Source organism: Antechinus flavipes, chromosome 6, assembly GCF_016432865.1.
Source record: "Antechinus flavipes isolate AdamAnt ecotype Samford, QLD, Australia chromosome 6, AdamAnt_v2, whole genome shotgun sequence".
NCBI lineage: Eukaryota > Metazoa > Chordata > Mammalia > Dasyuromorphia > Dasyuridae > Antechinus > Antechinus flavipes.
This window is the reverse complement of record NC_067403.1, coordinates 246364647-246378801: the sequence shown is the minus strand read 5'-3', so window position 1 is coordinate 246378801 and position 14155 is coordinate 246364647. Positions and strand designations below refer to the sequence as shown.

The following is a 14155-nucleotide window of genomic DNA, read 5'->3' as shown; positions in this document are numbered from 1 at the left end:
GCTAAGATACTTGCTACATGTGACTTTAAGTAAACCACCATCATTTTCCTCATCTGCAAATTGAGAATTTGAACAAGATGATTTGTAAGGTCCCTTCCATCTGTGAAAACATGAACCTATGAATCTGAACTCAAGCTTTCCTTGTTCTGTATTCTATATTTAACACCAGTCTGATAGTTTTACTCCAATGGAAGGAAGCATAATCAAGCCTGTCACTACAAGATTCTAGGATAACATACATAAGGAATTCTAGAAGCCAGGACGTATTTTCTAGAAAAAACGTTTTATGCCTTGCTTTTTTTTTTTTTTCCTAGAAAGACATAGCCTAATGTTAGTGGAAACTTATCTGAAACATCTTCCCTACAGGACTGGCACAAGTCACAATCCCTTTCATTAAATATGGTGATAATCTGTCTTTCAAAAGCCTTTTGTGAACCCTGGAAGGACAGTTATGGTGAGTCTTTAAAAATCTAGAGGTCCATAATTCTACAAAGGACCCAATAAGGAAAGGCAAAAGACCATATAATTGAATGAAAATACTTAGCATTCGTGTTCATTTGAATCTCTATAGACTTGTTTAGAGTGTGAAGATAGCACAAGTTCTTTAATTAGTTTTTCTCTTAGCATAACTCCCAAGAAAGGCGTAACTTGAGGGATATAGGCTCCCTAAGAAACCCATGATGCAACAGTTATGATTCTTGGGATGAATGGGAATCTTTCTTTACAGGGAAGTTTCACTGTGGAACAGATCCAGAATAAAAACAGAAGGACTGCTGGGAAATAATGCCACCTCCATGTGCAGAGAGGGCTGGGGGGGTGAGGGATGAGTGGTGAGATCCAGAATGCTGAGAAGTAGAAAGCTGGGGCTTCCATTTTTTATTGTAATTCCTCTTTTTTAATTCCAAAGAGAAAAAAAAAAGAAGACCAAGAAAATGTAAGTCTAGCCATTTTTATTCTCTTTTCTCTTTTTACTTTTTAAGAGAGCCAAAGATATTAAGGGGTAGGGGAATGGGAATCCGGAGTTCAGAAATTACATTGTTGAATATGAAAACTAGAAACAATATGATGCATCAAACAGTTAACTCCTCTCACTTTAAAAAATATTGAAGCAGGATCTCAAGATGATGGAATAACTTTCCTAGGGTCACATTGCAAAGGCAGAATGAGAACCCCACTCTTCGGGTTATTGAGAAAATTTCTCCCACAATAAGACTAATTAAAATAATTATCTTAACTTGGAATTTCTTGGATGGCTGTCTTTTGCCTTTTTGGTTTGGTTTTGTTTTTTGTTTTTTGGTTTCTCCAGCTCTCCACTCAGTGCCTGGCACATAATAGGGAAATAATAAATGTCAATTGACCAACTCAAGTTAGTGATATTTTAATCCTTTTTTTTTTGTATTATATATTAGCTGACTTTTCAGATTAACCATTCTAGGTAAGTTCTACCTTAGTGTCTTTAAATAACTCAAAATTGAGAGTTTTGAAGGCCTAAAAGTCCATGGTTTAAAGCCATGTACAACAAACTTTTTATTTCTGAGAAATAAAGAAGAAAGTGGTCATTGACAAGATAATCCTTCCAAAGTAAGGCAGCCAAATAAAGAAAAATAGACTATATTCAGGGAAGATATGATTGTTTTATAGATTTCTATTTTAATAAGTATCAATTATAAGAAAAAAGTTTAACTCCTAACTCATTTCTTTTCTTCCCTCAATAGGCTCAGCCCCTCAATAATAAAGGCAAAGGGAATTCCACTTAGTGAAGGTAGATATTGAAGGTCCCAATATGAGTTCTAAACTTGCTCTGCACAAAGACCCATCATGTTGAAAGGAAGCAAGCAAGCATTTCTAAGCTCTTTATAACTATTATTATCTCATTTGATCTTCACAACAAACTTAGAGATATTTGTTATTTTCATTCCCGTTTTCTAATTGAAGAACAGGAGGCTGAGAGTTAAATGACTTGTCTAGACTTACACATCTGTTAAACAAAATTTAAAGTCGGATCTTCCTGATTTCAGACACAAAGATTGTTGCTGTTTGTCCTTCATTCTCCATGAGGACCATGACATCAGAGAGGTGATACCCTAACATACAAGTGAATTGGATTTAAGTGAGGGAGGGCTGTACGAAATAATCTGCCTTATTTTCCCCTCCTGAGCTATCTGAGCTCAGTGGCCAGATATAGATCAGGACAACTGAAGTCTGGAGATGGCCGCATGATACCTAACTAACTTACCTAGAATGTTAAATCTGGAATCAGGAAGACCTTAATTAAAATCAGCCTCAGGCATTAAGTATGTGACTCTGGGTGAGGCACTTAACTTCTGACTGCTTCAGTTTCCTTATTTGTAAAATAAAGATAATAATAGAGATACTTGCAACATGATTTGCAAACCTTAAAGTACAAAATAAGTTAGGTTTTGAAAATGATGATTAAAAAAAAATGAGGATGATAGGTGGTTTATATTTTAGAGAATGAAGCTTCACAAAAATATTCACATTTATACATAAGGCTAAAAAACCCCAGTAAAGATGTATATACATACATGTAGGGTTCAAAATCTTCCAAGGAAATTGCAATAATATTGTTGATATTCTCCCACCATACTGAGAGGATTCTGTATCGTAAAGCAATTATTTCTGTCTACTTGACATGATATAATATACTCCCTTCCCTTCCTACCCTTACTGAATACAAACCCAGAAAGTAAAAGAGTTACAGTTGGAAAACCTGAATTAAATCCTCCCTTAGAGACTCAATATATAATTTTGGATACATCTTTTTTGTTTCTTTCAGCCTCAATTTCCTTACTTGTAAAATGGGGGTAATAATAGCACCTACTTCATAGGGTAATTGTGAAAATCAAATAGTGTAAGAGAAGCAAAAGATATTGCATACATGCTTTACTATATACATGCTAGCTATTCATAATCACATATCCAAAGAACTTTATGTTGATTTAGACTTGGAAGATCATCTTGTCCAACCCACTCATTTTACAGATAAGAAAACTGGGGATGAAGAAGATTATGAAGGGGACAAGAAGGCTTCAGTTATTCTAAAGATGCTAGCTGAAAGGGACCTTAGAGACCAGCTAGTCCAACTCCATCATTTTACAGATGAAGACACCAAGACCAAAATATGTCAAATGAATTGCCCAAATCTGGACAGGTAGAACATAGCAAAGGTATATTTTAAATCTGGTGCTTTAATCCCCTATCCAGTAGTTTTTCAAAATAACCTTATGATGTAGGACTACAGGTATGATTACCTCCAAGTTAGAGATAAAGAACCCAAGGTTCAAGGATTTCAAATAATTTGTTCATTATTACATCATCAGAAAGGGAAGTAGGATTTAGACTTAAGTCTTTTTGATTCCAAGTTCAGATATCTAGCCATTATAATCTACTGCCTGAATCCCCTTCCTTAATTGCCATTCTGATTTTGTTTCTGAGAAAGGATTGGGGAAGGGGATGTTTATGACTAGATTATTTTGAGTTTACAAAGAAAATTAGGTTCAAAAGAGTGTGTATATATGACATATATGTGTTTTTGTATGATGAATAAGTTCAAAGAAGGTATAGCTACTAAAAGCACAGCAATACATGGCTAAAAGGTAAGAAGTTCTGTTTATACTTCATTTATTTAATTATTTTGGCTGATCAATAACTTGAAACTTGGTAGGACACTAAATTTTGATTGCAGTTATCAGCACAAAAAATACTGATGAATTATTTCTTAGGGCCCCAAGGAACCATTTTAGGGATGATAATCTTTCTGTACTTTGCTATGGTTAAACCATATCTAGAGTATTTCATTTACTTGTGGTAATCACATTTGGGGATAAACATTAATAATCTTTAGAGCAACTAAGAGCAGGATGACTAGATCATGCTTTATGAATATTGGTTGAAGGGTTTAGAGATGTTTAGCTTAGAAAAAATATTTAGGGGAAGAGGAAATTAAAAACGAGCAAATATCTGATGACTATTATTTTGAAGAGGGTTAAGAGCTTCTTTGTTTTTCCTAGATGGCAGAGTTAAGAGAATTTGGGGTGAAGTTGAAAAAAAAAGTAATTTTAAGCTTTATATGAGAAAACATTTCTTTAAAATGCAGCCTGCCCAAATGCTTAATGGGAAACTTTAGGAAATAGTGAGTTTCCCTTTCTTTGGAAGTCTTCAAATAAAAACTGATTAACAACTCATCAGGTAGTTCATGAAAGCGAGCTTTGCTCCGATATCATTGGAACAAGGTCGCTTTAGCATCTGTTCCACTTCAGAATATGTTGTAATTATTCAATATTTTGGAAAACTGTGACTTCTGCAAAATAGTTACTCTCCTCACTTGCAAAAATTACCATTTCTCTAAAACTTCAAAGATTTTCTTTGAGAGCTGCTTGTGGTCAAGACTGATTCATCTTGGGGTGAGCCTTATGATGAGTGTCTTTGCAGTCAGTACAGCTGGTTCTTGGGTAATAGTATGTCATTGAATTTCTACCTGAGGCCTCCAATTTAGTGGGACCTGTTTGATCTCAGCCTTGGATTCACCTCCACGTGGTAAGGTTTTGAAGGAGAATGTTGATGAGGAATTAATGATTTCCCTGAAAAAACTGTAGCAATAACAATAACTGATGTAGATAAAATGTTTTCAAGTTTGCAAAGGGTTTTACATATATTATGCCTCACAAAAGCACCATGAGGAAGGTATTCTTATTATTATTCCCATTTTATAAATGAGAAAACTGTGGCTTGCCATATTCAAGTAACTAGTAGTCAAGTCCCAAGATTTGAATTTAGGTCTTTTTGATATCAAGTCGTATCCAATCCTTATTCTCCCCCTTTAGGCAGGGTCTATGTATTTTCTATTTTTCTGCATTCTAGAGTTAGCACCATTGATTTGTGTGTGATAGGCACTTAATAATTTTAAAGGAATTAAATTGGAATTGATTTAGATAAACAAGTGACTTCTCTTATCAATAGAAGTATTATATTATGATTAAATATTTGACTAATTTATTCTTGGACAGTTTTTTATATTAGTTTATTTATTCATGTTAAGGTTTTAAGGATGCTCTTTTTGCTTTTGTTTTTTATAACTGTAATCATCTGGCTTCTTTTCTTGCAAAAAATATACTGTATAAGAATATAAATGTGTGTAGAATATGTGTATATGGATATGTGGTTCATCATAACCTTCTTGGTACTTTCCCATGGTCTTTGAGGCTTCCAAATATTTTTACCAGCTCTGATGCTGTGCCAGTTTCCTCCAGATAAAACTCTTATAATGAGTTTATCTCTTGTGGTCTAAAGAAAGAAGATGTTCTATAAGTGTCATTCACATTAATGACAATGAGCAAAATCATTTTGGAAAAATCACAATTATTTTCATGGAATTAAAGTGGTTGCTGCTCTTAAATGTATATTACATGGACAATGTCTGCAGTCATTTTAATTATAGATTAGAACATATTGGGATGTGAGATGATAACTGAGAACTTATAAGTTTTGGGATCTAAAAGTGTAGGGTGCTTTACAAAATCTGATGATTAACGCAGCAGGAATATGCATAAGCACTTATTTGATAATTTTAAGGAGAAATAAGATTGTACTTTAATATATTACAGGGAAATCTTAGGGTATGGAGTTACTGATTCACAGTATTTTTTCCCTACAACTCATAATCTTTTTTTAAAGTATTTTTAATTAAAAATTAAATTAAATTTAAAAAATTAAAAAAATAAACTTATTTATTTTTTGCAATCTAATTATTTTTATACTATTTTATTTTTCCAAATATATGCAAAGATATTTTTAACATTCATCTTAACAAAACCTTGTTTTCCATTTTTTCCCTTTCTGCCATTCTCCCCTCTCCTCAAGATAGCCACATAGATTAAACATGTACAGTTCTTCTAAGCATATTTCCATATTTATCATGTTGCACAAGAAAAATCAGATGAAAAGAGAAAAAATGAGAAATAAAAATTAAGTAAATCAACAAAAACAATGACAAAAAAGTGAAATAGTATGCTTTGATCCACATTCAATTTCTATACTTCTCTCTGGATGTGAATTGCTCTTTCTATTATAAGTCTTTTGGAACTGGCTTGAATTGCCTCATTGTTGTAAAGATCTAAGTCCATCACAATTGATCCTCATAAAATCTTGTTCAACTCATAATCTTGAAAAATCAGTAAGGCCATCTAATCCTAGCTCTTCATTTGAGAGATGAGCAAACTGAGGTTTCAGAAGCAGTATTTGAATTAGATCTTGTAGCTCCAGAGCTAATGATCTCTCCATGGTACTCTATCATGTGCTTCACTAGGCTGTTAACAGGTTCAAATGGAATTATTATGTAAAATGCTTTGTAAACTTTAAAACGCTATACAAACATCTGTCAATGACTTTTTTTGTCAGTCATTATCTTTTCCTGTCCCAGCAGAAATCAATCCAAGTAAATGGCCAATGAAAACTACACCAGAGTCACTGAATTCATTTTCCTCGGTTTGGAATATTATCCCCAGTTTCAAGTCATCCTGTTTGTACTCTTTCTATTTTTCTATCTCTTTACCATGACAGGCAACCTGGGAATGATCATCTTAATACGTATTGATGCTCGCCTGCACAGTCCCATGTATTTTTTCCTCAGCCACTTATCATTTGTGGACATCAGTTTTTCTTCTGTGGTGGGCCCTAAGATGTTGAGAGACTTCTTTGAAGAGAGAAAGACCATCTCATTCCTGGGCTGCGCCTTGCAGCAATGGTTCTTTGGGTTTTTTGTGGCCACTGAGTGCTTTCTCTTGGCGTCCATGGCCTATGACCGCTATGTGGCAATCTGTAACCCTCTGCTTTACTCTGTGGCCATGTCCCAGAGACTCTGCATCCAGCTGGTGGTTGGTCCCTACACTGTTGGATTCATGAACACCATGACACACACTACAGCTACTTTCCGTCTTCCCTTCTGTGGCCCTAATGTCATCAATCATTTCTTCTGTGACATATCTCCTCTGCTGTCCCTTGTATGTGCTGATACCAGCCTTAATAAATTGTTAGTTTTCATTGTCGCTGGAGCTGTTGGAGTATTCAGTGGTCTGACCATCCTTGTTTCCTATATCTACATCCTCACAGCCATCTTCAGGATCCGGTCTGCAGAAGGGAGACGGAAAGCCTTTTCTACCTGTTCTTCCCACCTTACTGCTGTCGCCATCTTGTATGGGACCCTCTTTTTCATCTATGTGAGACCCGGTGCAATTTTCTCTCTGGATCTTAACAAAGTTGTCTCTGTGTTTTATACTGCAGTAATCCCCATGTTGAATCCTCTCATCTATAGCCTGAGGAACAAGGAAGTCAAAGATGCCTTCCACAGAACACTTGCTAAAAGAAAGTTTTGTATCAGCAATTAAATTCTTCTCCAAGAAAGGAAATGGAATAAATCCCTTATCAATTTGCCTGAGTTCCATTAAATTGCACATTTCCAGCATTCTAGCATTTACATTTGTAGGATTTGTATGTTTCTTTCCATGGAAGATAATTTAATAGAAACACATTATTCTATCAATCAGTTTATTTCCTCTATCTAATCATGCCTTCAGCTTATACTTTCTTTTCCTTTGGAGGAAATTCATTTTGTTGGAAACATTTTTCCTTCATATGTACATATGTTTTTACATACACAAACAGATATCCCACATAAAAATACCAGTGATAACTACTCCTGTTCTTGGTTATCCAAAAAGATTTTAATAATGCCTTATTGACATTGGGCTCCCCAAATGTGGTAGAATTTGGTCTATAAATGGGCATCATCCTCCTGGAAAAATCTAGAAAATATGGTATTTCATAGATCTTTCATATCTTTGAAAATATCTGTCCGTTACAACTATTGGGCAGTTGACCAATTCCTATCTTGAGTGCTAGGATACTCTGGTTATTGTGACTCTGAGAAAGACCACAAGTTTGAATGTATAGCACAACTGATTACATAAAGTAATTGCTTATCTTACCCATGTTTTTGAAAATGGTTTGTTTCTAAGTTCTTTTAGGGACCTTAAATTTTCTTGCTGAAATTTCAGGAATATACGGAAAGAAGCAGAAGCCTCCATGTTTATAGATAAGTCTATAATAGATAATAGATAATAAGAGATCTCTGGGTTCCTGAGTTCCTCTTGCTTGAGTTCCCCAGCAATATTCTTTAGGATCCATTGTAGCCATTTTATCTTCCTCACTGGCTTTCTTCCTTAAAAGTAAGCACTTCCTATGACTTTTATCTCAATAATCTTCTCTCAGTTGTCAATTTAACCTACTTTTATATCTTTAACTTATCATACCTATGGACATCAAATCCATTTTTCCCATTTAACTTCCTCCCTACCCCCTGCCCAAATTATCAACTGATACATTTAATTGCTTGTCAGTATTTCCTTAGGGTCTAATAGAACCTCCCAAAATTCTACAAGACTTGAGTCTACTTCCTAAATGTATCTTATATTTGCCCTCCTTTCTACTCCTACCTTTAGTACCCTAAACTTGTTCAAATTCTGACATTTTGTTACTCCAGGTAAGTCATTTAATATTTATCAGTCTCAGTTTTCTTATCTGTAAAATGAGGAGAATAATCCATGCTCTCCCTGTCTTACAAGGTTGTTGTAAGAAAATAATTTTATGGAGAGCTAAATGAAGCATGTTGGAGTTAGATGGATTTGGAGTTTATATCATATCTCTGATCTCTTCAGTTGTATGATGCAAGACAAGTCACTTAATTTCTCTGACATTTGTATAATAGAGATAATACAACTACTACCTACCATCCAGTTATATACTCTAAAGTTCCTATAAATCAATGAATGAATCCAACCATCATCGACCTTTTCAAGTTCTATTAATACTTTCCTATCTCTTTCAGTAAATTTTTGACTATACTTTAAGATCTAGTCTAAATGGCATCTCCTGTAGAAAACCTTCCAAATCAAGCCAGTGCTCTATCTTTTCCAGAACCAAGCCAACACAACAGTTTCCAATCATTTCCAAAGCACGGTGCCCAGCTGTGGGTCTTTCTCTTCCTTGAACTGAAACATGGATTTTATATTTGGACCCTAAGTTCTGACGGGAGAGTTTTTAATCTTAATATATTTCTGGAATCAGGGCATTATGGCTTTTCCCCATTCCTTTCAAACCTCATACTTTTCAACTCTATATCACCTTTAAGTGCATTTATATACAATGATACAAACTTTTTAAGGGAAAGGACCATATTGATTCTTTGTAGTCCCAGAGAGTCTTAATGTGAGTGACACATAGGAAGAACTTAATAAAAGGTTTTTTATTCTTGCCCCTTTGAAAGAAGAAATCTCTTTCTTTAGATCTTTAAAAAAATATTTTTTTTTCTTCTGAAAATTAAAAAAAAATACAAAATGTGAAAAGAAAAGAAAATTACCAAGTAAAAATCAGACCATAGGAGAATATTTAATCTAAAACAATACATTTCCATTTCAAGAACACCTATATAATAAATATTGTGCATTGTTTTCAAAGCTTCTCAGATTTCCTTACTGATTTTTTTTTGTCCTCTGCTGTTCATTTTTACTTTATTTTTTCCTACCCCACTGTAAAGAAGGCTACAATTAAGTTAGTGTATAAATATATATATATATATATATATATATATATATATATATATATACACATACATATATATATGCACACACACATATATGTACTCATACACATACTCACATATGTGTATATTATATATACATACATACACATATAGATATTTAAAAATATACAGATATATAATCATATACATGTTTATAAGACCATCCTATGCTTATTTCTGCTTATCATCTATTTTTATGAAGGTAGAAAACATCTTCTTTCATAAGTCCAAGTGTCTCCATATTTTTTTCCTAAATCAAGCAACTCATTATTCATTTTCTGCACTGCAGCAATATTCCAACCCAATCACATCCTATTTGAGAGATTGTCTATGAAAGTTCCCCCCCCAATTTTTTGCATTTCTTCTGTTCTTGAATACATAGATTTGTATGTACAAGAAATTTAAATTTAAATTAATTATTATTATTTTTTTTTACATTTCAACATTATATATAGTTTATGGTCTGATGTGCTAAATAAATTTCTTTTCCATCTTTACCCTCTTTTTTTTTTTTTTTAGTTTTAGTTTTAAAGTTTTTTAGTTTTTAAAGTTTCTGACCTTATATTCTTCCAAATGAATTTTGATATTTACTTTCTAACTCATCAAAATAAATTTTTAAGAAATTTAATTGGGATAACATTGAACAAATAGATTAGTTAGGTAAAATTGTCATTTAAATATTATATTGGCTTGCCCTACCCATGAACAATAACTATTACTTCAATTATTTAGGTCTGAGTTTATTTGTACAAAAATAATTTATGTTTATGTTCATATAGTACCTGTGTCTGTGTTGGCAGGAATATTTTATATTGTCTAGGTATTTAAAATAGTTTAGAACAATGTTGAGTTATATTTCTGATACATACTATAGGTTCTCTGTTTTTCACTTTTGATTAAATCTATTTTAACTTTAACTTCCTCTGAGATCATGATTACTATTCCTGTCTTTTTAATATACTAAATTATAATCCTATCATTTATTTATCTTTGTCCTGGTATAGAATGATCAAATCTCAGAAATAAAAAAGACCTCAAAGGTCATCTTATCTAACCAATATCTGAGAATAACCTCCATAATACTGCTGAAAATGGTTAATTTCAAACTCTCTCTGTTACTGTGTTTCCCTCTATCTCTGCCTGTCTCTGATTCTGTCTGTCAGTCTCTGTTTCTCTCTGTCATTCTCTCTATGTGTATGTGTGTCTTTGGTTCCATTTCTGCTGACAACTAGATATACCTATAACTTCCCCCCACCTAAGAAAACACAAAAGATACTTCCCTCCCTCTGTTTTCTATCATAATATAGCTCTTATTTTTCTCATGGTCAAACACCTTCAAAAGTCTTTGGTGCATCTCCTTTTTCTCTTCTCACATCCATAATTTCACATCTGAGCTCATCATTCAACTGGAACTGCTCTCTCAAGAGCTACCAGTGGTTTCATTTTTATCCAATTTAGTGTCCTTTTCTTAATCCTTATCTTTGTAGCCCTTTCTGTTGCATTTGTTACTCTTAAAATCTCTTCTTTAATATTCCCTTTTTAGGATTTGATAACACTAATATCAATCTATTAGTTCTCCTTTCTAGTCTTTTTCAGATTCTTGCTTCATTATCAGTCATGTCAAGCTCCATAACTGGAAATGGAAAACAAACTTGTAATTTAGAGCTTTCTCTTTTTTCCCAGTAGTCGTTCACTTGGTGACATCATTAGTTCATATGGGTTCAGTTATCATTTCTAAACTGATGACTCATAGATGTAGGTTTATAGAATTATTCTCTCAAGTCCTGTAGTTGTTAAGTTGTTCAGTTTTGTCTGACTCTGTATGACCTGACATGCTTGCAATTTCCTTCTGTGTGATCTCAGCTCACATTAGGGGTTTATAGGAAAACAACAATTAAATAAGTTTCCTGGGGTCATAAAGCTACTAATTAGTGTCTGAGGCTGTATTTGAACTCAGCTCTTTTTGAATCTATGCCTGGTGCTCTTATCTACTGTACCATCTATCTCTTCCATGTCCTTTATGCATTTCTAATTCAACATGTCCAAAATAGAATTCATTATTTCTTTATTGTCCTCTTTTCCCCAAATAATGTTTGTTCCAAACTTCCCTACTCTTTTTGATGTTCCTATTACACTTTTAGTCTTTTAAGTTTATATTATGTATCCAACAAGGTACTAAATATTGCTCTTTTTCTCTTATAGCATGTCTTATACTTGATCCCTTATCTCTCTCACATGAATACAGTTCAGGCTCTCAGCATCTCTTGCCTAGACTAGACTAGCTTCCTAATTAGTCTCCCTGACTCAGATCTCTTTCCATTGGAATCCATCACTCTACATAGCTACCAACTAGTTTTCCTTAAGTACTGATTTGATCATTTTACTTTCTAACTTAATGAATATACTTATTGTATCAAGTGAAACGCTAATAAGCATTTAATAATCACAACCTCATCCATTCTTTACTTTTCAGTCTTTTTTACAGATATCCCTCCTTAAAGCATTCCATGTTCTTGCCATTCTGGATGCTCCTTTCACATGAGTCTCCATCTCTTGTGTCTAAATATTATGTATATATATATATATATATATATATATATATATATATATATATATATATGATCTCCCCATATATTAGAATGTAAATTCTCATGGACAAGAATTAATTCCCTTTTATCTTTGTGTTCTCATGGATTTTCATGGTGCTTGATACATAATAATAAGGGCTCACTTAATACATGTTGATTGAAAAATCGATCCAACCTTCACTTGAAGAACTTGAAGGAGAGGGACCTCAAGATTATTTAAGGTGGGGTCATTTTTAATATTGAGAATGTTTGTTTTCTCCCCTTTATATTGAGCCTGTTACTCTGCATCTTCTTCCTAGTGCTTTTCATTTTACTCTCTAGATGTAGTCAAATAGAATGAATATAATGTAGACATCTCTCATTCTATTTTGTCCTACTTTTTTCCAGCTCTCAAGTATTTTTTTTCCTTTTTTCCCTCTAAGTTGTACACCCCAAATTCTTTAACTCATCTTTAATGGCATGGTATGCCATTCATACATGTTTAGCCAAAATGTTATAGATACTTAGTGACACTTGATAAGGAGTCACAAAAATCATTAGCTTGAGTAACATGGTTTTTAAGGACCATTGCTTTACTCATAAAGAAATGAGTAAGGAAAGAGAAAGACAGAAGAAAACATTTATGAAATTGAATCTCTATGGACTTGTTTAGTAGTGAAGACTTTAATTATTTCTCTCCTTGTTAGCATTGTAACTCCCAAGGAAGAGGGACACTAGAGAGACATTGACTCCCTTAGGGGAAAAAAAAGAAAAGAAACATGATGTAAGTAGACTTGACCAGGCAATTTAGATTGCTGGAACAAAAACACTCGGCATTTCTTCTAAAGAAGGAAGGAAGATTCCTTAATGAAAGTGAATGAGAATAAAACTAAAGACTACTGGGAAATATTGTCACCTCTGTGAGTCATAGTGGTACAGAAAAGAGGTAAAAGAGAAAGGGTAAGGGTGAGAAACAGAACATTGAATCCTACATTCTGATTGTGATACTTTTTTTAAAGCTCTGCAAATAAAACAAAGGAGCTCTGAGAAATGTAAGTTGAGTTATTTTTAATCAAGAATACCCCATCCCCCTCAACCATTAAAAAAAAAAAAAAACCTTAGCTTTCAGTAGAAAAAAAGAAACAGTTTACAAAGTAGGTCCACCCCACTCCCCAAAGAGGTCATTCAAATGAAGAGTAAGGGACAATGGTTTGGTTGTCTTAGAGATTATAATACTACACCAGAGATTGTGATGAAGAGTATCATTTAGAACTTGGGCTGGACATTGGTTAATGTGTTATTTTTAACCAATTCAGTTACTGGCCTGTTTCTCTTTTAGTCCTCAATGGGCTAGAACTGTTAAAAATCAAATGGTCCTCCTGAAGCGAGGGGAAAAAACTACAGGTGAGAATTATTGAAAGATTTATTATGTAAAAAATAGTGAAATTATTTATATGATAAAAATGTTATTTTCTCCCTTCCTCTCAGTCAATGAATAAATTTTATTTGCCATTACTTAAAAAAATATGTATGTTAAATCTTTGCTATCATAGCCATGGGTTTTTCCTTCATGGATGAAAAGCCCATCTACAATTTTTCGATCGATCTTCCGTAAGAGGAATCACAAAAAAAGACATTCAATTTCTGAAGTTGGATATTTCAAAGTAGATACTTTGATAAGATTTTTTGAAGATTAACAAATTATTTTGCTTGAAAGGGTTTAGGTATGGTTTCATTAAAGACTTGTAATTATTTTATGCGGTGAACATCACCTTTCATTGAAGAGTCTCATGAAATTCAGTGATTTTCTTCCCTACTGAGTTTTCCAAAGAGAAAATGTGAAACTCTACTTCAAAAGAGTCAGCACTGTAAGAGTAGACAGAAAATACTTGTTTCCTCCACAGGACATCTTCAGATATAGGGCTTGTAGTAG

At 33.4% G+C, this 14155-nt stretch overlaps 1 protein-coding gene across 1 annotated transcript; it reads left to right on the top strand.

Annotated features, from left to right (window-relative positions):
* Window positions 1–6458: 6458 nt before the first annotated feature.
* LOC127540886 (olfactory receptor 1009-like) lies at window positions 6459–7403 on the top strand. The gene has a single exon (XM_051965822.1). The coding sequence runs from the start codon at window positions 6459–6461 to the stop codon at window positions 7401–7403; it is 945 nt and encodes a 314-aa protein (XP_051821782.1).
* The last annotated feature ends 6752 nt before the right edge of the window (window positions 7404–14155 follow it).

Excerpts from the sequence above, each read along its gene's own strand:
- LOC127540886 (XM_051965822.1), top strand. The coding sequence starts at position 6,459 with ATGGCCAATGAAAACTACACCAGAGTCACTGAATTCATTTTCCTCGGT.